Source organism: Brienomyrus brachyistius, chromosome 9 (assembly GCF_023856365.1).
Source record: "Brienomyrus brachyistius isolate T26 chromosome 9, BBRACH_0.4, whole genome shotgun sequence".
In the NCBI taxonomy this organism is placed as follows: domain Eukaryota; kingdom Metazoa; phylum Chordata; class Actinopteri; order Osteoglossiformes; family Mormyridae; genus Brienomyrus; species Brienomyrus brachyistius.
Genome location: NC_064541.1, coordinates 14,764,885 through 14,790,045, shown reverse-complemented (window position 1 = coordinate 14,790,045; position 25,161 = coordinate 14,764,885). Strand labels below are relative to the sequence as shown.

Below are 25,161 nucleotides of genomic sequence, written 5' to 3'. Positions count from 1 at the left end.
AAGGTGAAGGGACCGGTGAGTCTGGCGTGTTGCCTGAGGTTAAAATGTAGCCCACGTGTCATTAAAAAGGGACGCGACCCCATCGGAACTTGAAATTCAATCCCAGAGCTACCCAAGAGCTTTTTAGTCTGATGGAGGAGTGAGAGGAGCCTCATGTGTTTGGAAGATAAATGAGATGCAGAAGGAGAGGCCTCTTTGCAGCAGGCGAGAAGCCCTGATGAGTCTCCAGCTGCAGGCTGAGATTTAGTGTCTGAGAGCAGGCAACCATATTGTCAGGATGAAACGGAAGGGGGAATCCCCGAAGATGACCGGACGCTCGGCTGGCAGCCAGAGGAGTCACACCGAGGAGGATGCCGCTCAGTGGGTTAGGACACTGTGCCTGTGATCAGAAGGTCGCTTGTTCAAATCCCAGAGTCAGCGGAGTGATGAGAACCTTAACCCCTAATGGCTTCAGTAATTGTCTGACCCTGCTTTTTGGATAAAAGCGTTTGCTAAATGAATAAAAGGTGAATAGTGCCAGCTCCTTCAGTGGACAGGTGCTTGCTCCCCAGCAGCTGTCATGTACGCTATGTCCCCAGGAGGGGGCCGCTGAGTCATGGTCATGTGACCTTTCCATGTGACAACCGGGTCCCATTCCTTCATCTTTCATAGTAAGTCCAGCATGGTTCCTTTTCATGATTCGTGCTAATTATTTGGCATCGGCCATGCAATGTACGGAAGCAGCGCGATAATCACAGGGATTTACTTTGTCCTATAAACTGTCTGAATGGGAGACAGCAGGTCTTAGATTGTTTTTTAACACTTTCTTAGCAGGTGGTAATAGACTGTTAACTTTGACAAAGTTAATGACAGTGAGTGGGTGTTCAGGTCACGTGTGCCCCCACCTTCCCCGGCGCCTTATGGAGGTTTATGTGTCAGGATGTCCTGACAGAAAAGGTTCATCTATAAGGAGCCGTGCTGGATGGGACAGGGTGTTTCACAGACATAAGCTTCCCAGGCGAGCCGGTAAATGTGACTTTTCCGGAGAAGCCATTCCCCAGGGATGCTCCCTGGTCTCAGCAGGAGGAATTAGGAGTGTAGGCGAAGCAGGTGGTGCCACGCCTCTCTCTGAAGTTTTGATGTGCCGACATTCTCACGTCCCTCTGACACACCACATTCTGATCCCTCTGACGTACCGCGGTCTGTGTGGGTGTGGAGCGGACCTTTCTCGTGGATCTTCCGGATCCTTGGATCAGTTTTGCCCACCTTCTGTTGCTGTATGTGGAAGCCCCTTCCCAGATGACCATCGGACGTGGGTCACCTACCGGTGCTGGGTGTTACTCGTTTGCCTCCCCCCGAAGTGGGTCAGATGTCCCTTCTCTCCGGGATGGACGCAGCACGGCATCGCACTCTGGCTTGGGGGGTCACAGGGGCACCTTCCCCTCCTGCAGACTGGACTGTGCTGCAGTGTCCTTCACGTGTCTGGGAGTACGCCACTCTCATCACGTTTCAGAGGCTGAACCGGCAGGAAGGAGGCCGGCTGCAAGAGGGGTGTGTGTGTGTGTGTGTGTGTGTGTGTGTGTGTGTGTGTGTGTGTGTGTGTGTGTGTGTGTGTGTGTGTGTGTGTGTGTGTGTGTGTGAACAGGGATTCTCCATCCACATGCGCTTTTAAGAAGATTGTCAAACTTTTCTGCCCATATAGGAGTTTTTCCGAACTGTGACTAATTGTCATTAATTTTATTGAAATGAGAGTCGTGCCTCAAACGTATGAGAGACTCACGGACCAGTGGAGAACCCCACCCAGAATCCTCTTTGAGATTCAGACTCCCAAAATGTCTCGTCTTGGGTTTGCATGCCGGCTGGACCGGTCGGGCGAGTTCCTAGAAAACCATCATTTGCATTGCTAGTTAGTTCTGCTCTAGTTACATGTTTGTTGCCCAGACTACCGTCTGTTTGGAGTGTCTTGGCTAATTAACCGCTCCCTGCCTTTGTTTCCTCTGTTTCTACGCCTTCCCTCTTCACGGTTACACTGCTTCCCCCCCAAGGACACGCAATGCCATCCCAGCATGCTTTGCCTCAAGGCCACACAATGCCACGCTTCCCAGAATGCTTTGCCCAAAGGCCACACAATGTCAGTCTTCCCAGCATGCTTTGCCCCAAGGCTTTAAAAACGCATGATTTTGTGAAGAATATATAAACGCTACCCCACAGCATTGTAGAAGCCCATTTGGAAAAAAAAAGACCAGTAATTTGGTGTGAATGTATTTCAGAGAATGGAATGAACGATACTGGGTCAACTGACATTAACATTTTAAAGGCAAATGGCGGACACATGATGGGCGTGTTCTTCTCATGTGAATTCAGTGGCATTTAAGGTACTGTGTCCCTTTACTCCAAGCAGGCCCCCCATTCACACTCTACTTCCGGGTGAAGTTTTACTCATCGGAGCCCAATAACCTTCGCGAGGAGTTTACCAGGTGAGAGAACCTTCCCAGGAGGATGGTCAAGTTAAAAAAACATGGTGCATTGTGGGTAAATCAAGATGTTTTCTAATGGCTTCTTCCCTTTGGCTTGCAGGTACCTGTTTGTGCTGCAGCTCAGGCAGGACATCCTGTCGGGGAAGTGAGTCACACGCCCATTCCTCCTTACGCTCGTCCCTTAAATCAGTTTTTATGAAGCCAGTCCTTGGGGACAAACAAATGGCCGAGGTGTTTTTGTGCACCGTCTGGCAGGGAGCTGGGATGGAGCAAAAACGTGGACCGCTGGGGGGGTCCCTGAGGACTGAGTTGAAAAACACTGCCTTAAATTATCACCTCTTTTGTTTAAAGCTGATCTTTCACCTTGGGTTTAGCTTCCATAAAGACAGAAACAATCTAAACCTTTTTTTTTCCAGAAGATTAAGATTTAGGGGAGTTTTTAGGCCATCTGCTCCCCGGTGGTACGATCTGTTTGACGAGAGATTAAGACTACACAAATGCATTTTCTAATTTTAGGGTTAGGAGTGACTGACACAGTTTGTTACACTGGCAGCACGATCTGTTTTAGGACTGCTGTGCGTCAAACAGGCCATGTTATGCTGTTTTATAATGGTTCCCTGTTTCCATTTTGGAAAAGTAATTTTGTATGCGTGAAACGAAATGGTGTGTTTATGTTGGGGTCCTGCTGTGTGTTTTTAGGTTGAAATGCCCATATGACATCGCTGTGGAACTAGCTGCCCTCTGTCTGCAGAGTAAGTACCTCGTCATTGCCAGCAGGTGGCCTCGTGCTCTCGAACCAGCAGCCAGCCACGTGACCCCACGCACAAGACAAGACATTAGTTACCCACTCATGCTTTACGACGGAGGTGCATGTTCCTGCTGTCAGTCATGGGCTATGGAATGGGGGGGGGGGGGGGCGGTGCCTTTTGGAGCATCATTAAGAATGATGTGCTGACCAATCACAAAAAAATTACCTACAGACAATTTCACCTACAGAAACCTATAGTAATTTTACCTACAGAAAATTCACCAGTTAGATAAAAGGGAGTGATTAGGAGGCCAGATTTGATAGGGCCACAGTGGACAACTTTAACCAGGACTCTTTTGGAAGAGGCTCAGGGATCTTTTATAACCTCAGATAGTCAGGGTCTTGGTTTTACATTATCTGAAGGATGACACCATTTTTACAGCACAGGGATCCACACTGTCCACAGGATGGGCTAACCTGTCGGCCATACCACCGCCTCTCCCAGCAGGAGCTCAGCCTTCCTAGTTGGTCTCCCATCCAAGTACTGGCCAGGCCCAACCACAGTCCATGCTGTCTGTGCACCTTTAATTAATTGAGGTTGAATCTTAATAATAATCTAACTAACATGTAAATAAGGTTAGGGTGGCACTGCTGAAAGGTTCGAGGGGCCATCGCATTCACATGCCATGTCAGCTTCTCCGCTGTCCTGCCCCTGCAGGTGAGCTGGGAGACTGCGACCCCATGGAGCACTCCCCAGAGCTGGTGTCCGAGTTCCGCTTCATCCCCAAGCAGACCGAAGCAATGGAGGCCGCCATTTTTCAGAAGTGGGTTGAATGCAGGTGAGCTGGCCAGAGGGGGGCGCTGTTGTATTTTGGCGTCACGCCGGCTGGTTTATGAGCGTCCCAGCGGGTCAGCTGTTCATTGTTACACTGGGAATGTGGCCATCCGTATTCGTGCCGACGTGACGTTTTCTCATCCGGCCCCTTTAAAAGGGTCATGTGAACTCATCTACAGTATATGGATGCAGCCTCACAAATATCACTAGTTAGATTAGGAGTGGGGTTGGCGTGTGAGGAGTCCAGTGTAGGGTTAGGGTTGGGGTTTTCGTTGACAATTTGAGGGCACTATATGACCAATTATTAAGATCCGGTGACTGGTGATGCTCCTTCCCAGTGGATTTAAGGGAACTGGTGCTTTATTTATCAAACTGGCACAATTATACTGGAATGCTTCTTTTCACACATCCCATCTTGTTCTCCTCTGAGTCACACATGCAGTTCAGAGCACAGGGTCAGGTCATTTATCCAGCACCCCTAATGCATTTTGGAGGAGGTAAAGAGCCCGGCTCAAGGGCTCACAGAGATGTGACTATTCTGCCACAGATGGGACGCCAACCAGCACCTTTGCAATTATAGTCACAGTGACCCAGCCTGCCGAGCCACATGCCACGTGGTAGTTCTGCGAAATCCAGGCTGGCCCCGGTTCCGCATTGCTGCTTTGACGCTACGGTGAAATCCGTGTATAATGGCCATTCCGAGCAGCTGTGCCGTATTAGCACCGTAGCTGGTGTTTTGTAGCAGGAATCTGCAGTACAGCGTCTCATAAATACACTTGCAGACTGAATACAGACGCTCGACAGGTGCGAAGTTGAAATACAGACGCTGCTCTACTTACGAACGTTCAACTTACGAACTTTCAGACATACGGACGAAGAATACTGTTAAGTCCGAATTGTGTTCGTTGGGCTCCCGCTTCCTGTCCGCAACATCAACTTTTTTTCTTCGCGCCAATTCCGCCTCGCACGACTTCTGGCCGCTACTCCCGCCACGCAGCAGCGTAGTGTGCGTACTCCCAGCATCCTAGTTCTTAGTTCGGAACGTAACTCGTTCGTACGTAGAGGGGCGTCTGTATGTGTTTTTCTGTCTGATAAAGTGGTTTGACTTTATGGCATTGGGTTTTTTTTATTTGTCAATGATGTCAATTTTTGCTTAAAGAAGAGTGGATAGCTAAAAATTCTTTTACCTTTTAAATGAGAGCGGGAAAACGTAATGGTTTGAGTGTGTGAAAAGGAGGGGTTATAAAGAAGAATGATTCTTTCTAACACTATGGTTATCCTGAACGGAGTTTTCTAGACAGACAGAATTCAGAGTCTCTCAAAGCACCTATGTAAGTCGCTCTGGCTAAGGGCGTCTGCCAAATCCTGTAAATGTAAATGTAATGTAAATGAGTGGTGATTAGGGTGCCAGGGTGCTGTGTGTTCGCTACCCTGCAGCATCTCAGACCTCACAGCTGTCGCAGTGACAGCATTATGATCACAGTCCGTAGTAATGATGCGGAAATCTGCATCGCCGTTTGTCAAAAGGGGCTCGCCGCACATCACTTGGCCTGCGAAGTCGTGTTTGGTCTTGATTAAACATTCTCTCCCATAAACCCTCCGTCAACGGCATGAGGTGGTTGGGGGAGGGGGGTGTCCCATCTCGCAGATAAACTGGAGGACCAGTTTAATCGCACATCTGTCACGCCAGTGTTCCTGATCCGTCAGCGTGCTGGCGAGGGAGTGCCCTCCACCTCACCGCCTGCAAACCTACATTTCGTGTCGAGTCACTGTTGTCATTTCACGCGCGTGAAATGAAATTGTGGTTCTTCAGAATGCTAGACAGCTATAAATAAGAAATAATAAAAAAATAAATAAAAAATGCTACGCAATAATACACAACAGCATCAGTGCAGATAGCACCTGTAAGCACTAGTGGAAGACGGCACATATATCATTGACGAGACATTATGGTGCAAATCACCGATATGCCGTCGTTTAAAAACAACAATTTAATGATGGATGTCAGTCGTTAGCTTTTGTGAATGATTAGACCAAGAGAGTTCCAGCAAAGTATGGTAGCAGTCAGTTAGCAAACGCTAACGGGTATGGAGACAACAGCACACTGCTTCTATCTTTAGCTGCGGAGTGCAGGGTGATTAGCCTTCGCAGTGGGAGAGCCTTTTACAGCCCTTCATCACTAGGGAAAGGGCCATTATCCCACTGCTGTTACCGATATTTTATAATGACACATTTCAGCATTTTCTTCTCTAAATAACCATTTTAACCATTTCATATTCCGTCTTTAGCCCCCTTGAGTTTCCTGTTTGAGCGCGCGTGCATCGTCTGTTACAGGGGGAAGATTCCCTCCCAGGCGGAGATGTGCTTTCTGAACAAGTGCAAGTGGCTGGAGATGTATGGAGTGGACATGCATTTTGTGAAGGTTCGTGAAACGGATAAAACCGCAGCGCTGAATATTCCGTTTTCTGCCTCTCTGTGTGTATGCGAGTCTTTCTCCGGTTTGCTCGGCCTCTCAGGAAGCACAGCTTTGATCCTACAGTGAATTACAGTCAGTTAGGTGGGCGGCAGTCGAGGAGAACGGGCTGCTGGGTAAATCAGAGTATGAATCTTTATGGCCATACAGCCAAAGCCGGTGATAATGTTAGCTGGCTCAGCTTGTTACTGCTCAAGACACTATGGCAATAGACGACTAATGAGTAGGGCATAACGCAGACAGGGAATAAATACAAGTCAAAGATATACAACGGAGAGGAGTAAATGCAAGGAATGCGATAAATATACCAGTAAAAATGCAAATATCAGTAGTGTAATGCAGATGCCTGTCAGCGGACATCTTCGTTAGTTTGGCGAGGAGTATGAGTGGGTTGACATTCCGAGCTGAAGTCCATGAACAACTTGCAAAGCCTGTTGCATCCTAGTCAGTGCCTATACAGTAGTTCAGTGTTTCCCAACCCAGTCCTCGGGGAACCCCGGACAGTCCACGTTTTTGCTTCCTCTCAGCTCTGTATTTCCTGTAGGTATTCGGTGTTCCTGATTGGCTGGGAGCTGAGAGGAAGCAGGACTGGGTTGGGAAACACTGCAGTAGGAGAGTTTCAGCAGGTTAACATTACCAACTATGGTTGGTCAGACAGGGTGGTGTGGGTGTGACCACATGCTAGGATTAGGGTTGCCACCTGTCCCGTGTAATACGGGACACAGCAGATTATTTTCCAATGCGGGACGATCCCGTATTACAGGGACGGGTGGTGACCCTAGCAAGGACTAAGCCTAGCAACACTCTCTCTCTCTCCCTCTCCCTTTCTTGGACAGGGCAGGGACGGGTGCGACTATGCACTGGGCCTAACCCCAACCGGGATACTTGTGTTCGAAGGGTCTGAAAAAATTGGCCTGTTTTTCTGGTAGGTGATGTTAACTACCAACTTAATAAATGTGGGCATGATTTTTGCGAACAGCCTCTTTTTGTTTAAAAGCAGCATTTGTGCCTGGCAGCAGAACAGCATTAAGCCGAGGGCCATGCACAAACGAGCACGAAGACTCATCTCTATTTACATAATTTATGCAGGAGTGGGCGGAGTGATGATGTCACTGTGAGCGTCAGCGCCCCACTGCAGGGGATACTCATGACGATGTTTTGCCTTTTGATGGGTTTCTCTGAAGGCCTAAAATCATCAGGCTGGACTTCAAGAAGAACAGACTGACTCTGGTGGTGGTGGAGGACGACGACGAGGTAAACCGGAGCCATTTCGCCTTGCTGACGTACATTCAGCGCGTGGATGAACCGCACAGATCTCAGCCTCCTTCCATCTGGAGGGAGCGATTCCCTCCTGTTCGCGGTTGGGTTGTATGTACTGGTCACAGCGCCGGATAAGAAGCCCAGTTTGATTTTTCTCGTGGATGCAGTTATGTTGCCAGGATTTTTATCACTGGTTTAAGTGGAGCCACATCTGAAGCGTAGTGATGAATGTTAATGTCTATTGGGTTCTCAGGTTCGGGGGGGGGGGACTCCGGCTGCCTCCAGTCGATTCGGTTCGGTTTCAGCCTGGGCTTCCCAGTTCTGCTCATGGAAGATCGGTCTCCGGAGTTTCTTTCACACAACTCAATTAATCAAGCTAATCAAATAAGCGGGAATCTAATCTGCACGTCCCATAATTATTTATGAGATAAATGGGTAGAGTACAGTTTGGCTTCTGGCAGCGAAATATATAACTGATTACAGAGGAGAGCGTTGGGATAGGGGCATGAGGGGGCTCCACCGGGCTCTCAATTTGGGTTTCTCTCTAGAGGGGCTTCCACACATAGAGGATGTTTGTGAACTTTTACCCATTTATACGGTGGAAGGTGTCCTGAGGCAGGTCAGACTAAGGACCTTCTCAAGATACCGTCCTTGCCCCTGAACTCGGGCCCTATAGTCGTGTGTACATACCCACCGGACGAGCTTCATGGCACGCTGGTACGTCCTGGGGGGAGCCCTGCTTTTTCTATAGAAATTTGAACTCGGAGTAAAGAAATGAACCGATTTCACGTGTCGAACGGCCTTTTCGCTTGTAAATAGTGAAATCGGACACTGGGCACTCGCCGTTAAACCATGATTTGGTTTATTCCCAGTAGCAGATAGTCCTGGCCCCTCGCCTTACCAAGCTGGGCGTCTTAAGCCTGGCCCCCTCCTTAAAATGGACACTGCGGCCTTGGGCGTCTTTTAAGGTGGGCTGGACCTTGCTGGGCAGTTATCAGGGACGTCACTGGTACTGTTTTCGACGGCCTTTAGTCCCCATAAAATGACCTTTAGCCCCCCCACCCCAAAATGTGTACTGATTAGTTGAAATCATTTTAATTCGTCCATCAAGACATGAAATCGCTACAGCTATACCTAGGACACTAGGACCCAGGGGGACTTAATACAGCTGACTGGGGTCTCGAATCACCCCTCTGTACCAGGGCCGGGAGCAGGAGCACACCTTTGTGTTCCGGCTGGAGAACGCCCGCACATGCAAGCACATGTGGAAGTGTGCCGTGGAGAGCCACGCCTTCTTTCGTCTGCGGCAGCCCGCCCACAGCAAGCCGAGCCGCAGCGACTTCGTGCGCCTGGGCTCCCGCTTCCGCTTTAGGTAAGGCTTGCCGCCGTCTGATTGGCTGACACCACTGCTTCGACCCCGACTGCTCCAATCATAGGGCAGGACCCCGGCTGGGCTAATTATCCACATTGAGATTGTTAGTTATTTAAAGAATGAGCTAAAAAGCCTCTACATCACCCCCCCCCACCCCCACCCCACACACAGGGAAAAAACGTTCAGAGCCACTGGAGTAACAAGGAATTTCATTTAATTAGCTTTTAGCCATTAATTCTGCAAGCATCTGGGTGTTTTCCCGGAGTGATTCAGGTTAAATTCTACAGTGGCGCCCCTACTGGTTAAACTGTAGATTACACATCTATGTCCATATCAGTGAACTAACAGCCCAGCCCTGCATGTGCACCATGCCGCAGTGTCCCCCCCCATGTGCTGTGCAGCAAATGGGTACATCTGTACACTGTTTATAACTGTATACATCTACACTGTAGTTCTCTCTGGGGGGGGGGCTTTCACACTAAGTATACACTGCCACTTTAAGCATTGATAGCGCTCATCTCCCAGAATTATGCAGTGTGCCTGTTCACTGTTTGTTTAATGTGTAATGTTTATGTTGTTATGTATGTTGTGTGTTTTGTTCTGTTCTGTAGGTTGATAATAGTCTTCCTTCTGTCTTCTTTCCTATTAAATAATTGATAATCGTTCACACTGCGTAGACGATTCCATAAGTCTTTCGCACTGTAATGTCTGTCCTGTCATAGATGTTGCACCGTGGATCCAGGAAGAACGTCGTTCCGTTTCGCTGTGCACTGCACATGCCTGCGATGACCGTGAAGCATTACTGAACTCGGATTGCCTGTGTTTCCCTGCAGTGGGAGGACAGAATACCAGGCGACCCACATTAGCCGGGGGAGGAGAGCCAGCACCTTCGAGAGGCGGCCCAGCAAGCGGTACCCGTCTCGAAGGCAGTCCATGGTGAAAGGTGAGCCCCCCCACGTGGAAGAAGTGCATGTCCATATCAAGGATGTTCAGCAGGCTGTCAAGCGGCTTTGCCCGCGGGATGTTTACAGGGGCGGGTGACACAAGGGCAATAGCCACAGCTGAAAGCTGATTGGCTCCCTCTCCCGTCATTCAAAAATTCAAAATATATCATTGGCAGTGAATGAAATATGGCACTTCTTATGCCCCCCCCCCCCACCTTAAAAAAGCCCTAGAATCACCCACATGCTACATTTCTACATGCTATATACATCTTTAACATAGCGGGGGCTGGGGATCAGGAACTATAGCATCATGATCTGCACTGAAAATATGAAACAGATACTACACACCGTGTGTAATTTGGTCTGATTCACGGTCTGTATTTACTAGAGCCGCTCACGATTAACCCCTTGTTAATGGGCACATATCAACACTCTGTCCTCTCTGTTGAGCCTGCAGTGAGCTCACGTCATGTGTCCTGGATTCTGCTCGCTGGTTCACTTTGCCTCACATTCACTGCTGTCTCCTCTGCCCACAGCCTTGAATCCGGCCAAAGCAACTCATCTAAGGTAAAGGCTGAGGTTCACGGCGGCCCTTCCCTGAGACGTGGGGGGGGGGGTTGTGTGTTTATTGACTGTAACCGTTGTCTCACAGCTACAGTTTACACTGACCCATGTAGATTAAGCACAATTCTACACCATGGTTCTAAGAACATTTGTGATTGTAACAGAGGACACAGAGCTAGAGAGTTAATAACAATATCTGAATTGTGGCTGTAATATTCACATCTTGATAAACAAAGCTTAATGCAGTGTAAAATATTCATAATGTTTGGTGTGTGGGGTATAACTTAATAAGTAATAGCCTAATCGTAACTGTTACACACAATTGCACTGTGTCTAATGTTGCCCTGAGTCTGACTGTGTTCTCCCCATGTCCAATAGCTCCCAGACGAGTCCTGACCCCACACTCTACCAGGTAAACACCTAGTCTTTGTGGCCTGGGAATGGCGTGTGAAGAATAAGCATATTTAGCAGAAGTCAATATTTATTTATTTGATTGCTCCGCTTGCCTTAAGGGGCATTCAGTTTGACCAATGTGTCCTTCCTGTACAATCCCCAGTGCGACTGTGGGGCTTATTTTCAGTCAGTAGTTAATTGGAAATGTCAGGCAGGTGGGCCGTGTGCCGCACAGCACTGCCCCCTGGAGGCTGTTCCGTCACCTTCCCACAATGCCCTTGTTCTGCTTTGTACCCCCGCAGTACCAGCACAACATCCCGGTGGCTCAGGAGCCCTGGCACCGCACCTGACGCATGCCAAATACGCCCAGCACCCTGCCCACACGCCCCCGCCCAGGTAAGGCAACCCCTTGGGTCATGTGATCATGATCAAAGGTAGGAGCTCCTTGGCTCAGCTCTCATCCTCTGTCTCTAGCTGCTCCTCCTTTGGGCTTCTTGGGAGTATCTCACTGCGTTTCTTTGCTTTGCTGCTCCACACCCAGTTCTGCCTCTGTAAGGGTCGGGGTCCCTCTGCCATGTTTCCACGGCGACCCGGAATCCGAGCTTGCGAGGTGTAAATGCGGAAAGCCGCCTGGCGTGTGTTGGGGGGGGGGGGCGTTGTGGAGTGCTGGGTCCAGAGATCGCTGGAGAGGGCAGTATTAACTTCAGGGATGGAGGTCTGTGAGGAGAAGCAGTGTGTGAGCAGATTTTTGCCCCAAATACAGCTTTAGTAACACTTGGGAGGTGTTGTATACCGTGCAGCCAAGGCAGTAAGTACACACTGCAGTCTAAGTGTGTGTGTGCGTGTGCCTGTGAGCGTGTCTGTGACCCCAAAGTGTGGTAAAACCTGATTCTTCCTTATTTTTGGGGACATTTTTCAGGCCCCCTTTTGGATAACCTCAATTTTATAAAAAAAAAATACAAATTTTTAAAAAGTGAATGCAATCAAAAAAGAAGAAGTGCCAAAGACATTTCCTTATGATTAAGGTTAGGGTTGGGTTAGGTTAGGGTTAGGATTAGGGTTAGGGTGTCGTGATTGGTATTAGGGTATTGGGATTAGGATTTTCCCATAGAAATGAATGGAAGGTCCCCATTTAGATAGGTGCTCCAACGTGTGTGTGTGTGTGTGTGCGTGTGTCTGTATATGTTTGTGTTTGCGTGTGTGTGTCTGTGTATATGTGGGCAGTGTTTGCTTAATGGTTAGGGAAGCACACTCGTAATTGAAAGATTTCAGGTTCGAATCCCTGACCAGCAAGGCACCACTGAGGTATCGTGAGCAAAGTACCTCCCCTCTATGCCCCCCCCCCCCCCCCCCGAATTAGCCGCCCCCTGCTATGTCACATTGTCACATATGGGTTAAATGCAGAAAACACATTTCATTGTCGTGTGCTGTGGTGTGTCAACAATGACAATCAATCACTAAATTCTAATTCTAATATGTGTGTGTGCAATATGACATCATATTCAACTACAGAACATCAATCACTGGAGCTATAATACAGCACATTTCACCCGGGCTGCTTATTTGCTGAAGATCACATCCTTTTGTGCATTAATCCCCTGTGGGATTCTGCTTTAGTTCTTTCAATAATTCCAGTTATTTTTCTAGGACACTTTCGCTTTGAATCAAACAGTCTGGTTTTCATACGGACTTAAAGAGGGCAGAAAGCACAGACCCGCATCGTCCTTCAGCATTATTCATCTCCTGCTGTTGAGATGCTTGTGTTCTGAAGTCGGTTTGCCGTGCGAATGCGGCTCCGTTGTGCTTCATTGCTGAAATCTAAATTCTAACACGAGCAGCCAATCAGCTTTCAAATCGTGCCAGTCTCCCTGTGGCCCCGCCCCTTTATAGTCCTCTACCTATCCAGAAATGAGTCCTTATTCGCCTGACATTAAGCAAGCGGCATCCTGTACAAATAGGTGTACGTTTTGTAAAGCATTTAACCCGTTAATAATAACGTCACATATCCTTCAGAACTTATAGCTCATCAGTGTGGTGGTAACCGGGATATGTACTGCCCTCCTCAGGCCAAGGTGAGCAGGCCATCATTATGCTTTGATGTTGGGCCTGAAGTGCGGAGTGTGTCCCCATGCCAGTGTCATGCAGGAATCCGGGCCTCCTTATCTTCCTCCTCCTCCTCCTCCTCTCGCATGGCTCCATGTTCAGTTTCTCTTGGGGAGGCTTTCCTTTGCACAGCTTCCCTTTACTCTACTGTCCTTTCCACTCCTGATGCAAATCCAACTCCCCCCCCCCTCCCCCCCCTTCTGGGGCTCCTAGTTAAATGCCCGGACTCTCTGGAGACCCACTGTGACTAATCCATTCCTGTGGTCCAGGCCACCTCATACCACGGAGCCAGTCAGCAAACCTCCCCGCATCTTCAGCAGGGACCCCAACAGCCGCTCCGTCCCCGAACGCAGCAGCCAGAAAGAGGAGGGGGTGGTCAGCATTGTTTACGATGACAAGGTCATGACGGCTCTCTGAGAGCCTCGGGAGCCCCGCCCACTAGGCGCAGCACCTAGACCAGCAGGTCGAGAGCCGGTTGAGAGCCGACTCAGTCACACCTCCGGACAGCCCAATAACAGTCTGCGTCTCTCTTCATACTGATCAGTATTTGTACTACAAACGTTGCGCCTTAATATTTGAATGTTTTACAGAGAACTTTTAAAGGAGTAATTACAATTTACACTCTGAACTGTAAAAGTTTGTTTTATAAAAGCAGGAAAATGTCATCCTCTGCTGTATTTTCATCTTTACTCCATGGATCTGGTCTCACACGATAAGAGCAGGGAGCCTCATGTATGTGGAGCTGGAAATGAACATGTGGGGGGTGCGTAAGACCAGTCAGTGGGGTGTGTCTCACAACCAAGATAAATGGACATTGTCGATAATGTTGGCCTGGCAGCCTGTGAGGTGATGGGCCTTGTCTGGCCCACACTCTCACCATGTCACCGCTCACATACATAATGAAAGTGTTAAAGCCATCTGTTGTGTTTAAACCACTTGTTTTTGACGTGACCTGCATGCGACACTGTCATTGTGCCTGGTGTCTGTACCTTCTGCTGTTTGTTGTTTTTATTATGTTTTTATTACCTGGTTTACATTGAGTGCATCATATATTTGCATTCAAGGAAGATTTGTACCAGCAAACTACCTAAGTCTTCCATGAGATCGAGATCAGCACTCACTATGGCTACTGGCGAGGTCCACATTACCAATTTTCTTGACATGTCAGCAGCAGAACCACCTGCTGTTCAGACTAAGTAATCCATCTGCAGCTAAGCAGGTTTGGGCCTGGCCAGTACTTGGATGGGAGACCAACTAGGAAGGCTGAGTAGTTGTTCAAAGAGGTGGTGGTGTGCCCAACAAGTTAGCTCAACCAGTGGTCTGTGTGGATCCCAGTGCCCCAGTGCAGTGATGGGGACACTGTGCTGTAAAAATGGCACTGTCCTTCAGGTGAGATGTCAAACTGAGGTCCTGACTCTCTGAGGTTATAAAAGATCCCTGAGCCTCTTCCAAAAGAGTCCTGGGTTGAAGTTGTCCAGTGTGGCCCTATGAAATCTGGCCTCCTAATCATCCCCTGTATCCGATTGGTGAATTCTCTCCTGCTCGCTCACCACATTAGCTACTGTGTGGTGAGCGTACTGGTGCAGAATGGCTGCCGTCACATCGTCCAGGTGGGGGCTACACAGCGGTGATGATTGAAGTGGCTCCCCATTGCTTCCGTAAAGCACTTTAGGTATCTTGGAAAATGCGATTTAAACATTCATTCAGTTACATCCCTCCACCACATGACCCACATCAGAGCTAAGTATGACTACTAGCGAGGTCCATAATACCGGCCACTTTCCCTTTATAGTACCAGGTCACATGTTGACCCCCCCCCCCACTAAATGAGTAATTAAGGTATGGACTATGGTGGGTGGATGTGGCAGCAGAGTTGGATGTGTGAAATCAAAGGGGGGAGGGGCTGGTGGGAGATGAGGAGGGGCTACCACACTCTGGTATTTCAGGACTGGCATGTATCTCTGCCATGGGCACGGTATGAAGGGAAGACTAAGAATCATAAATCATTGTATGTCTGTATAATCGCCCTTTTATTTTGGATATACATGTATAAACGTGCAGAAATACAATAAGGCAGTGAGAAAATAATTAAAAGAGAGTGAGGTTTCATCTCCTGCAGTGTTGAGTGAAACTCTGCTGTTCTGAAAGACAGCCCTACTTAGCACAGAGATGGTGTATCAGGACATGCAGACAGTGATTCGCTATGGCGCTATAAAATCCTCGAGCCCTTCAGGGCCGCACCGGGGCTGCCGGATCTGCTGGCCCTGGACCACATGGAGGATCTTCAGAAGTCCGCCGTCTCGGCTCTTGCCAGGAGCTATGCCAGCTTTTATTGTCTTGTGTCTGTGGGACCAGCTTGTGAGGTTCTCCTCCACCGACGGTGAAAGACGCGAAAGCCCTTGAGGTGTGACGAATCCTGCCAACTACAGTATGGCTCTTGGTGGATCTAAGGCGTCCTCGCTGCCCTTCCCTGCCATCCTACTTCTCACCTTTTACACAGACGCTCAATCACCAGCCATTTAGCCTTTTTCACAGTCCATCAGCTGAGCACCAGAGGCAGGTTGTATTTTCCCAGTGGACTTCTTCCTGTTGAGATGACTTAATTAAAGGAACGAGTGGGACGAGCATGGAGCCGTTATTGTGGAGTCACAGAAACAGGCCTGGGCATGCAGGCGATACCCATCGAGAGAGGGGTGCCTATGGGCTGTCGCTCCCTGGAGTCTGTTGGCATGGAGATGATCGGCCTTCATTACAGGAGACAAATGCTGCGAGGTTAATTTTCCATGGACGCCATAATAATACTCTGTCACAGTCTGAGTAACACTGGCCCTAGCTGAAAGCTGATTGGCCCCAAGAGTGTCCCCTCCCCAGTCACCCATATCATTCGAAACATATTGACTAACGATAATGACGGCCCCGCTTATGCCCCCTACTTTACAAAATCCTAGGACTCACCCTTGCTGATTAAAATTTTAAGGTATAACCTTGTCGGAGGTTAATCTGAGCACAAAGAATCATGAGAATTCTACTTCTTACATACACCAAGCCAACTTCATCACCCACCTCCCCCAAAGTAGCGTCCCATTGGTCTACAGAGAACACGTGACACGTTCTCCATTTTTGTGTGTGTTTTTCCTTCGTTTTAGCCTGTTTTTTTTTTTTTTCTTTCTTCGGCCTTAGCTTGTTGTCATCGTGCGTTGAGAGTCCCTGACTCTGCTGCTGTAGTCTCCCGTCCCGTCTTTCCTCAGTTACCCTGTGGTGGGAGTCTCGCCTAACAAACCAGAGCTACAGCAGTACAGCATGGAAGAGAACGAGGGCTCCCCATACTCCTCCAAGGGCATCAGGCGCTGCCCCCACCATCAGCCCGGGTTCGACAGCGCTGAGAGCCTGTGCGCCATACCGAAATCGCACAGTGAGTTCGGCGTCGCCTGACTCCGAGTCCTTGCGAAGGCCCTCCCTGAATCACAGCCTCAATCCAATTCCCATATCCGTATTTAGATCTTAAGTGTCCATTGATCTCCGCTCCACAGACCTAATGAGCTCTAAAGCTTCATTACAGGAAGCTACAACAGTCACTGATCCAAGCGACTTCCTGTATTACTACTGAGGAAGCAACACACACCACCAGCCTCAGGATTCATCTTCCACTCTCGTAAAAGAGAAAAGCAATTAAAAATTATGAGCCCCATATCTAAGTGATCTGCAGAAACACCCTGCAGTGCTGCCATGTACTTCCATAATTAGTTATGTTGTGATCTCGTTACGGCTCCCCATGCAGGCATGAATACAGAAACTCAGCGTAGCTGTGTTCCTTTTACAAATGTTATCTCATAGCATTTTTTCAGATGCGGGCAATTTTTTGCACAAGATGACTGGTGCAAGGCATTGATATTAATATGCTTTGAAATCTGTGATTAAATTATGTACCATTTGAGTCTAAATGTAATAATGAATAAGACTTTTTGGTGATAATCCAGTTCTGTTTTTTGGAATATATTTAGGGCAAAAATGATTAGATGAATTACTGCAGGGAACCAGCCAAGATAAGCCAGTGCTATTAGGAACAGTGAAAGAAAGACTCTTTTTGTTACAGTGTTAAGACTGATGATTCAGGAACTCTGTTACAATGTTAAGATTTGTGTCTCTGTGTATTACAGTGTTCAGTCACATAACTCAATGACTCTGTATATTATAGTATTAAGACCTGTGACTCAGGGACCCTGTGACTCCTGTGACTTTGTGACCCTGTATATTATGGTGTTATGTTCCATGACTCCATGAACTTGCATATTACAGTGTTAAGACCAGTGACTCTGTGTATTACAGTCTTATTGTACCTGTGATACAGTAACCCTGTATACAATATTACAGTGTTAAGTCCTGTGACTCAGTGATCCAGTAAATTAGTGTTAAGACCGGTGACGCAGTGACTCTGGATATTACAGTGTTAAGACCGGTGACGCAGTGACTCTGTATATTACAGTGTTAAGACCGGTGACGCAGTGACTCTATATATTACAGTGTTAAGACCGGTGACGCAGTGCAAGCCGGATGACCTGGATGATGAGCAGCTTAAGCAAACGGAGCTGGAGTCGGGCAGGTCGCCAGGCCCCTGGCCATCACTGCACATCAACATAGATAGTAAGGTGAGAGCATGCAGACCTCATCCACGCAGAATGCATTCACGCAGATCTCATCCACAGAGACCTCATCCACAGAGACCACATCCACAGACCTCATCCTTGCAGACATCATCCACACAGACTTCAATCATGCAGACATCATCCACCCGGACCACAGCCACAGACCTCATACACACAAATCTCATCCATGAAGACCTCATCCACGCAGACTCAGTATACTTAAACTTGACAACAATACTGAGAGATATTTTAATGAGCCCAAAGATTATTATCGCCCAGGCAGGGCCGGTCCAAGGCATAAGTGAACTTAGGTGACGACCTAGGACCAAGTGGACACCGGGAGGGGGGGGGTGTGCGGCATCTGATCAGCTAGTTAAAATGGGAAGTGAGATGACAAATGATAGCTATGTTACTCAAATTTATGTTAGGGCCCCGAAAAGTTGGGCTAACCCTGTGCCCAGGATTCAATCTGTGATACCAACTGCCCCCCATGTGAATCATTTAAACAGCAATGCTCCTGTATAAATCCATAAGGATTATAATGTCCTGAGGTGTCCTGTCTGATTTATAACTGCACAGTGCATTTCATTGTCAGGTATTTCACTCCTTCTTTTGCTGGAGACAGTTCTGGCTTAATAACTGTTTCGAACAAGTGAAGGAGAAGCTAAAAACGACAGGGACCAAAAACAAGAGTCGATTTATCATTAAACTTCAGAAGGACGACATAATCCTTAGAATCGTGAGACAATTCCCAGCATCAAGGAAACTAAAAGGATTCAGAAGATTATTTATCTTGTTTATATGCTAAACAAAAAAAATAGCACACAAAAATCACACCATGTCCTGGACATCCTTAAAACAACGAGTTTTCTGATTGGCTTGCCAGTTGCTGAGCCCAGGCTGGGACACATTTCAGTTTGATTACTTGAGATGACTGGAATCTAATGGGATTGCAGATGAGCTGAATTTGAGTTTATTCTGCGGTCAGAAGTAGGAGGTGATATGCAGACACTGCAGGCAACTTATTAACGTGAAACACAAAAACGATCAGTGCGAAACCATGAGGGTGTACGTCTTCACACTGCTTTGCCAGCTCACAGACTGAGCCTTGTCATTTCATTATAGCTGGTTTTGCCTTCAGACCACACAGCTGGGTGTTACTTGGGGGTGGGGGGGGTAGAATAAGCACACACACCCGTCCGGATGTGCCCGCGAGGAAACAGTTCAAGCACTTTCCGAGCATCTCCACAGCCATTCAGGCCAACTGCTAGAGGCAGTGGACTCAGGGATGGTCTCCATGTGCGGAAGGCATCCGTGCCTTTGACCTACCTGTGCCTTTTAATGGCCCATGACTAACGAATGATGCATTTTGAGTGACAAGGGAGGGGGGACTCTTGGGGTCACTCAGCTTTCAGCTGGGGCCATTGACTCTGTGGCCCCGTCCCTAGAAAGGCATCACACTTACAAAATAGAATGGATGGGTAGATGGATTTTATATATATATTCACACACATAAACAGAAGAAGACATTAAATATCAGTATGTTAAACGTAAGGTAACAAATAACAGAAAACAGCTCGGCTGGTTGTGTGAGAATGATGTTTGTGCCACAGCGGATTTCTCAGGGACATCTGTCACCCTTCTCTGTTTCCCACACAATTTAATCCCCTATCGGCTGTGACACAAGGGAAGCACTGAGTTATGGCCTTCACCGAGGTCCACCAGGTGGCACAGCGCTGCGGGGCGTAGCTGAGAGTGGTAGCTGTTCTGCAATGGTGTGCGATGCATGATGACACAGTGAAATATGTAAAATGCCACCACTGCTGTTCATTATTACTCACAGCAATTGATACATTATTCACCCTTGTCTTTTGGATCAAGAGTAATGGAGTTTTAATTTCTTATAATAAAATTTGCAAAAAGTGAGTCCTGCTTATTTGCCATTACAAATGTGGGACACGGTCAGGATCTGAAACATATGGTGAGACATGATAACTTGGGGGGGAAAAAAAATGTCAGGGACATTTTGAAGAGAATTAAAGCATTTCTCGCTTTAATTTTAATAGAGGTAATTAAATACATTGTTTGTTTAGTGCTGTTTTTGGCAGTCTTAGCTGGCAACGCACTAGCTACTGTAATTAATTCTGCCTTTTCCCTCAAGTGGTACTTCTGTTTAGAAGCCGTAGTGTAATGAAATGTCATTTAATAATTATATAACCGTCCAAATGCAAGACAGCAGAACAACAGAACTACGGGAGGTTTTCACCACTTTTAAAACTGCTTATTCTGGAAGTAAAATTCACAAGATATGTATGAGGCGACAGGACCTATCGGCAGTCCGACACGGTATATCGTAGTCGTTAAATCGATAAACATTTAAAGCTACAGCTAAGGAGAAATGGAAGTTAGCAAAGCTATGGTATGACGTGCTTTGGGCACACCTTAAATGGATATGCACTGATTTATTCGAATGACATTAATGTGTGATGCCACTTGACTCATTTCCTTCTAGAAGGTGTGAATTGAGGCACATGACAGTATGTCTGACATATTAGAGTGTATTACTGTTTATGTGATGGACGAATGCCCGAGAGGAGATTAAGCCTGTTTGCTTGGCAGCAGCAAAGTCCTAAGGCAGGGGCGTGGCTACAGGTAGACAGGTTTAACCAATCATTATTGGTTTAACTGAATCGTCCTGACATACCCAAATGCCCACCCCAGCATGGCATCCTCTTAACGCCACTGTCCTACAATGTCTAACCAGTCCTTACCCGCTGGCCAGATGGAGGAAAAGCAGCTGTCGGAGAAGAGTCTGCACTCTCCTGCCTTGACGGCTGGCCTCCCAGAGCACCTCAAGTGCAACATCCTCAAGGCGCAGATGGACACTGCCTTCAGAGTGAGTATTTCTCATATTGTGACAATTAAATCCTGCAGGTCCGGTGGAGTGACTCACACCTGGACCGGTTACAGCTTTTCCCCGAGCATGTGTGTGTCACTCTGGGAGCGCGCATGAAAATGTGCTTCTCCACACCGGACCAGGTGCTCTCTTACAGCAGGTCATCATCCACCTGGCTGTTCACAGTTGCACCTTGAGTCCTCCCCTTGAAACCCTGGCATGTGATGTAGTCTGTTCCACCCGTCCCCTGCCAGGACATCAAAGGAATGCAGTTCTGGAAGGTTTTAAAGTCACCTAAAGTTCAAAGAGATGTGTTTTTAGAGCCTGTCCTTTGCGTGTGTAGGTCATGAACGAGGGCGACCGCAGGGGCAGTTCCTCTGGCCACGAGCACAACGGCAGGTGGGTACATCTGTGTCTGATGAACAGAAAGAAGATGCTTCTGGAAGTTAGAGCAGGCAGACATCTGTTTAAAACTGTGACAGCCGGTCTTCGGTATGAGTCAGGTAGCAGTTAATGTGCAGGAGAATCACAAATTAATTAGTGACACCTCCTTCTCTGTAGAATGCTGCATTGGATTATTCTAACCAAACACTCGTTCAGAATTGTAAGCATTGTTTGGTAAGATTCAAACTTAATGCCTGTGTGTGGTGGTATGCTATGTTATCTTATAATTTGGCATAATTACAATGTTTCCAGCCAGGCCTGTTTTTAATACACGCTGTGTGCAAACAAATTAATTAGTGACACCAATACTGGACAGTCAACGTGTGGCAATCACATGGAATCAATTTGCAAAAAAGTGAGTAAACAGGGTCGTGCAGAGATTAGCATAGACACTGCATTCACACCTGCGGTGAATACATCAGCATGACCAGGAGAAGCATCTTCCTGCAGCACAGGGAGTGCTAGCTGTCCCAGCTGTGTGTCTCTGTCCCGTCCACCAGGTTTCCATCGTCATCCCAAGATTCAGTCTCTTCCAGCCTGACAACCGAAAAGCCGCCCGTCAGATCGGAACGGAGAAAGAGACTCGTCAGGCAGTACAGTTTGTGAGTTTTAGTCTTTTAAACTATTGTTACTAGCTGTTAATCCATCATTCATCACTTTCACTTATGTGGACAGTGACCTAGCATGCCTTGCTTGGGACTCCAGGACACCCCCCCCCCCCAAAGATGTTTATACAGACGCTCCTCTACTTAAGAACTTTCAACTTCCGAACTTTCAGACATAAGAACGAAGAGGACTGTAAGTCCAATTTATGTTTGTGGGCTCCCATTTCCTGTCTGCAACATCAATTTTTTTTTTCTGCGCGCCAATTCCGCCCAGTGCGACTTCTCCCCGCTATTCCCGCCACGCAGCAGCGTAGCGTGCGTACTCCCAGCGTAGCGTGCGTACTCCCAGCGTAGCGTGCGTACTCCCAGCGTAGCGTGCGTACTCCCAGCATAGCGTGCGTACTCCCAGCGTCCTAGTTCCTAGTACTTGCGTATCCCCTTAAAATGATCTTGAATAACGAACATTTCAAGTTGCCAACGGTCATTCGGAACGTATCTCGTTCATAAGTAGAGGAGCGTCTGTACATCTCTAGAGCTCACATCACTTGATGCCATGTTTGCTTGGGCGGTTAAGCGGCCCGTGGTTAGATGTCATCGCAGGGCTGTGAGTGATGTTACAGAGAAATGCTTCTCATCAATTCAGCCGACATATAAAGTCTTGTTTAGGGCCAAAAGCAATCAAACTGTCAGACTGCATTCTCAGATCCCGTAAAATACTGTCTGGTCTGACTGGTACTTTTAAGCAGCAGACCAGCTGTTTGCTCCTGATTTGTAGAATAGAGACGAACCAGAAGGAAAAGGTGAGGTGATGCAATTTCAGGATGGAGAAAATCATATCTAAGGGCAGCAATGGAACCTGCAAGCGAGCATGATGCTCATCAATTCTAGTCCAAGTCTGCACCTTCAATGGTCACAGTTATGGCACAGAAAACAGGGGCCTTTCTGCTCTATTCCAACTACAGTAATCACAGTGACGAAGACGACCTCCCAGCAGCCCTTGCTGCCATTTCCTCCCAGAGCAGCGCTGGAAAGACCACCTCTGAAAGCTCACTGGACATCCAGATCCAGCCACCCATATACCCCAAGGTAAACCTTTGTTCAGAAGACATTATTTAGTAGGCTGTGTCAATAACCTTCAAACTTGATAAGCTGGTAGTTGTCATTCCAAGCCAATTAAGGACTTTTCCATCTTCCCGAACCCATCTGTGAAATGCCATGCTGTGCTATGACACGCATCTTTTAAATGAATTTGTTAAGTAAGGCTTTCATTGGCTTGAAGTCCTGCCAAGTGTAACCAGGTGTGGCTGGTCAGCAGAAGGCAATTGTTTTGGGGTTTAATGTCATTGTTTGCTTGTGCTTTAGAAGTAATTTAATCATTATGATTTAATCACTATGACTTTTATCTTCAAAGCAGAGCTGCTCAATCCTGGAGGAACAGTAACCTATTAAAACAATTCAAACAGATTTTATGAATTACAATTAATATGCAAAATAGTATTAAACATGAAAAACAAAACACCTTTCTCAGACGTTTAAATCGGATGCACTTTGTGGCATTTAAAGCTTAATATTTATTTTAAACACTACAAATGCATAAAAATCTCCCTGCAAAAATAACTTCCATTAGTACACAGCAGACAAAATGGTGAGATCTTTAAACTGGTGTCAGGACCCTCTAAGGTGCTGATTCCTGTCGTACATTTTGTTCTTTACTCGAATCGATCAATAAGAGGTACAAATCTTCCTAATATACAAATATCTAAATCAAGGAATACTTGTCTAACCCAGAGATTTCCAGACCCACTGATGAAGAGTTTGTTTCAACTGATTTTACATAATCATGTTTTGGGTAGTCGTACTTTAGGCAAGTGTTTGCATTGCGTCCATTGGATCTTATGCATATGTTATACGCTGCCTGGCCAAAAAAAAGAGTCACCATTTGAATTTCATTGGATGGCCTTTAGCTTTGATTACGGTGCACATTTGTCATGCCATTGTTTCCACAAGCTTATGCAACATCTCGCCCTTTACTTTCATCCAGATTTGCATTCATTTCTCACCGAGATCCTGCATTGACAAGTGAGTTGAACCTCCATAAAGCCTCCCACAGCAGATCCCAAAGACCAATGATAACCTCAACAAATCATACGTGAAAATGACTCCTCGTGCTCCCTGAACCACTCTTTGACAGTTCTAACCCAATGAATCTTGGCATCCTTGTCCTGGAATATGTCCATGCCAACAGGGAAGAAAAAAATCCATTGATGATGGATGGAGGTGTAACCTGGCCTGTAGATTCAGGTACTCAGCTGACTTTACTTTAGTGGCTCTTAAGTATTTGCTGGTATAAATTCAAATGGCGACTTTTTTATTGGCCGGGCAGTGTATATGGCTAACAGCCAATGGGAGGTGAGCATTACTGAACCACACAAGGAACTGAAGACTTGCACTCCTCTGCCTTAAGAAAGGTTGGGACACTATGTCTGTGATCAGAAGATTGCTAATTCAAATCCCTGGAAGGGCAGAGTGATGTCACAGTTGGGCCCCTAAACAAGGCCCTTAACCCCCATCTGCTCCAGGGACTGTGTGACCCCGCCTTCCCAATCACTTTGGATAGAAGAGAATGCTAAATAAGTTGTAGATGAAAGATAAAGTTGCTGCAGGAAGTGGATGCTTTGCTGAGTTTCCATTTGTCTGTTTAGCAGTTTTTAATGAATATCAGTTGCGTCAATAACGAGAGCACCTTTTTTGCAGGCCGATCTCGCACTGTTAGAACTGGGGGTGCAGTGCTGTCACCATCTGGTGTCTCCTTCCAAGCCTCCACCATTCTCACAAGGGCCTGTTCCTCAGCTGGTACCCTGTGGTACCACTCAACCCGACAGGTAAACTGTGCAAGATACCATCACTTTTTAAATTGAGAACCAGAAGTCAGTTTTTCTATCAAATAAGTTGTATTACTCAGAAATGCCGTTGAGGAGTTTGCCTTCATTGCATTATTCGTGTTGAAATTAAATTAAATCTGAAACCATTTATAGAGGGACACGAACATTAAATACAGTATCCCTGTTCAGGCAGATTCAATTTCAGCTTTTTGTGAGCTTTAACCTCTGAAGATTTTCATCATAAAACTGGCTGTGGTCACAGCCTCTTTATGGCTACTCGTAGTTTTGTGACACTAAAGCTCCCTCAATCCCTCTTTTTGCAAGTCATACTGGTCTGGGAGTGTCTTGCACCAGTGCCCAGCCTCAGGGAGCACTGGGAGAAATGGAGATGACCCTCTCAGAGCTCAGCCCCCTACGCCACAGTATGTACAGACCAGTGAGCACCACGCGACAGCCCGGTGCAGCCGGTTCCTGTTTGGCTTTCATGCTGTCAGAGGGGGGAAGCCCTGCTCTGCGCCCTCTGCTGCCACCCCTTGGGCTCCT

The 25,161-nt window shown here is 47.3% G+C and overlaps 1 protein-coding gene across 1 annotated transcript in view; it reads left to right on the top strand.

The window, feature by feature from the left end:
• epb41l4b (erythrocyte membrane protein band 4.1 like 4B) overlaps nucleotides 1-25,161 on the top strand; it is a 40,301-nt gene that overhangs the window by 11,967 nt on the left and 3,173 nt on the right. Inside the window, 20 exon segments of the mRNA XM_049024710.1 lie at nucleotides 2,378-2,456; nucleotides 2,557-2,601; nucleotides 3,156-3,208; nucleotides 3,923-4,043; nucleotides 6,374-6,461; nucleotides 7,349-7,437; nucleotides 7,697-7,766; nucleotides 8,975-9,144; nucleotides 9,978-10,087; nucleotides 10,625-10,655; nucleotides 11,031-11,064; nucleotides 11,348-11,387; nucleotides 11,390-11,441; nucleotides 16,397-16,560; nucleotides 17,670-17,794; nucleotides 20,574-20,687; nucleotides 21,031-21,086; nucleotides 21,632-21,733; nucleotides 22,699-22,822; nucleotides 24,491-24,618. Of these exon segments, the coding sequence (XP_048880667.1) occupies nucleotides 2,378-2,456; nucleotides 2,557-2,601; nucleotides 3,156-3,208; nucleotides 3,923-4,043; nucleotides 6,374-6,461; nucleotides 7,349-7,437; nucleotides 7,697-7,766; nucleotides 8,975-9,144; nucleotides 9,978-10,087; nucleotides 10,625-10,655; nucleotides 11,031-11,064; nucleotides 11,348-11,387; nucleotides 11,390-11,441; nucleotides 16,397-16,560; nucleotides 17,670-17,794; nucleotides 20,574-20,687; nucleotides 21,031-21,086; nucleotides 21,632-21,733; nucleotides 22,699-22,822; nucleotides 24,491-24,618 (1,795 nt within the window).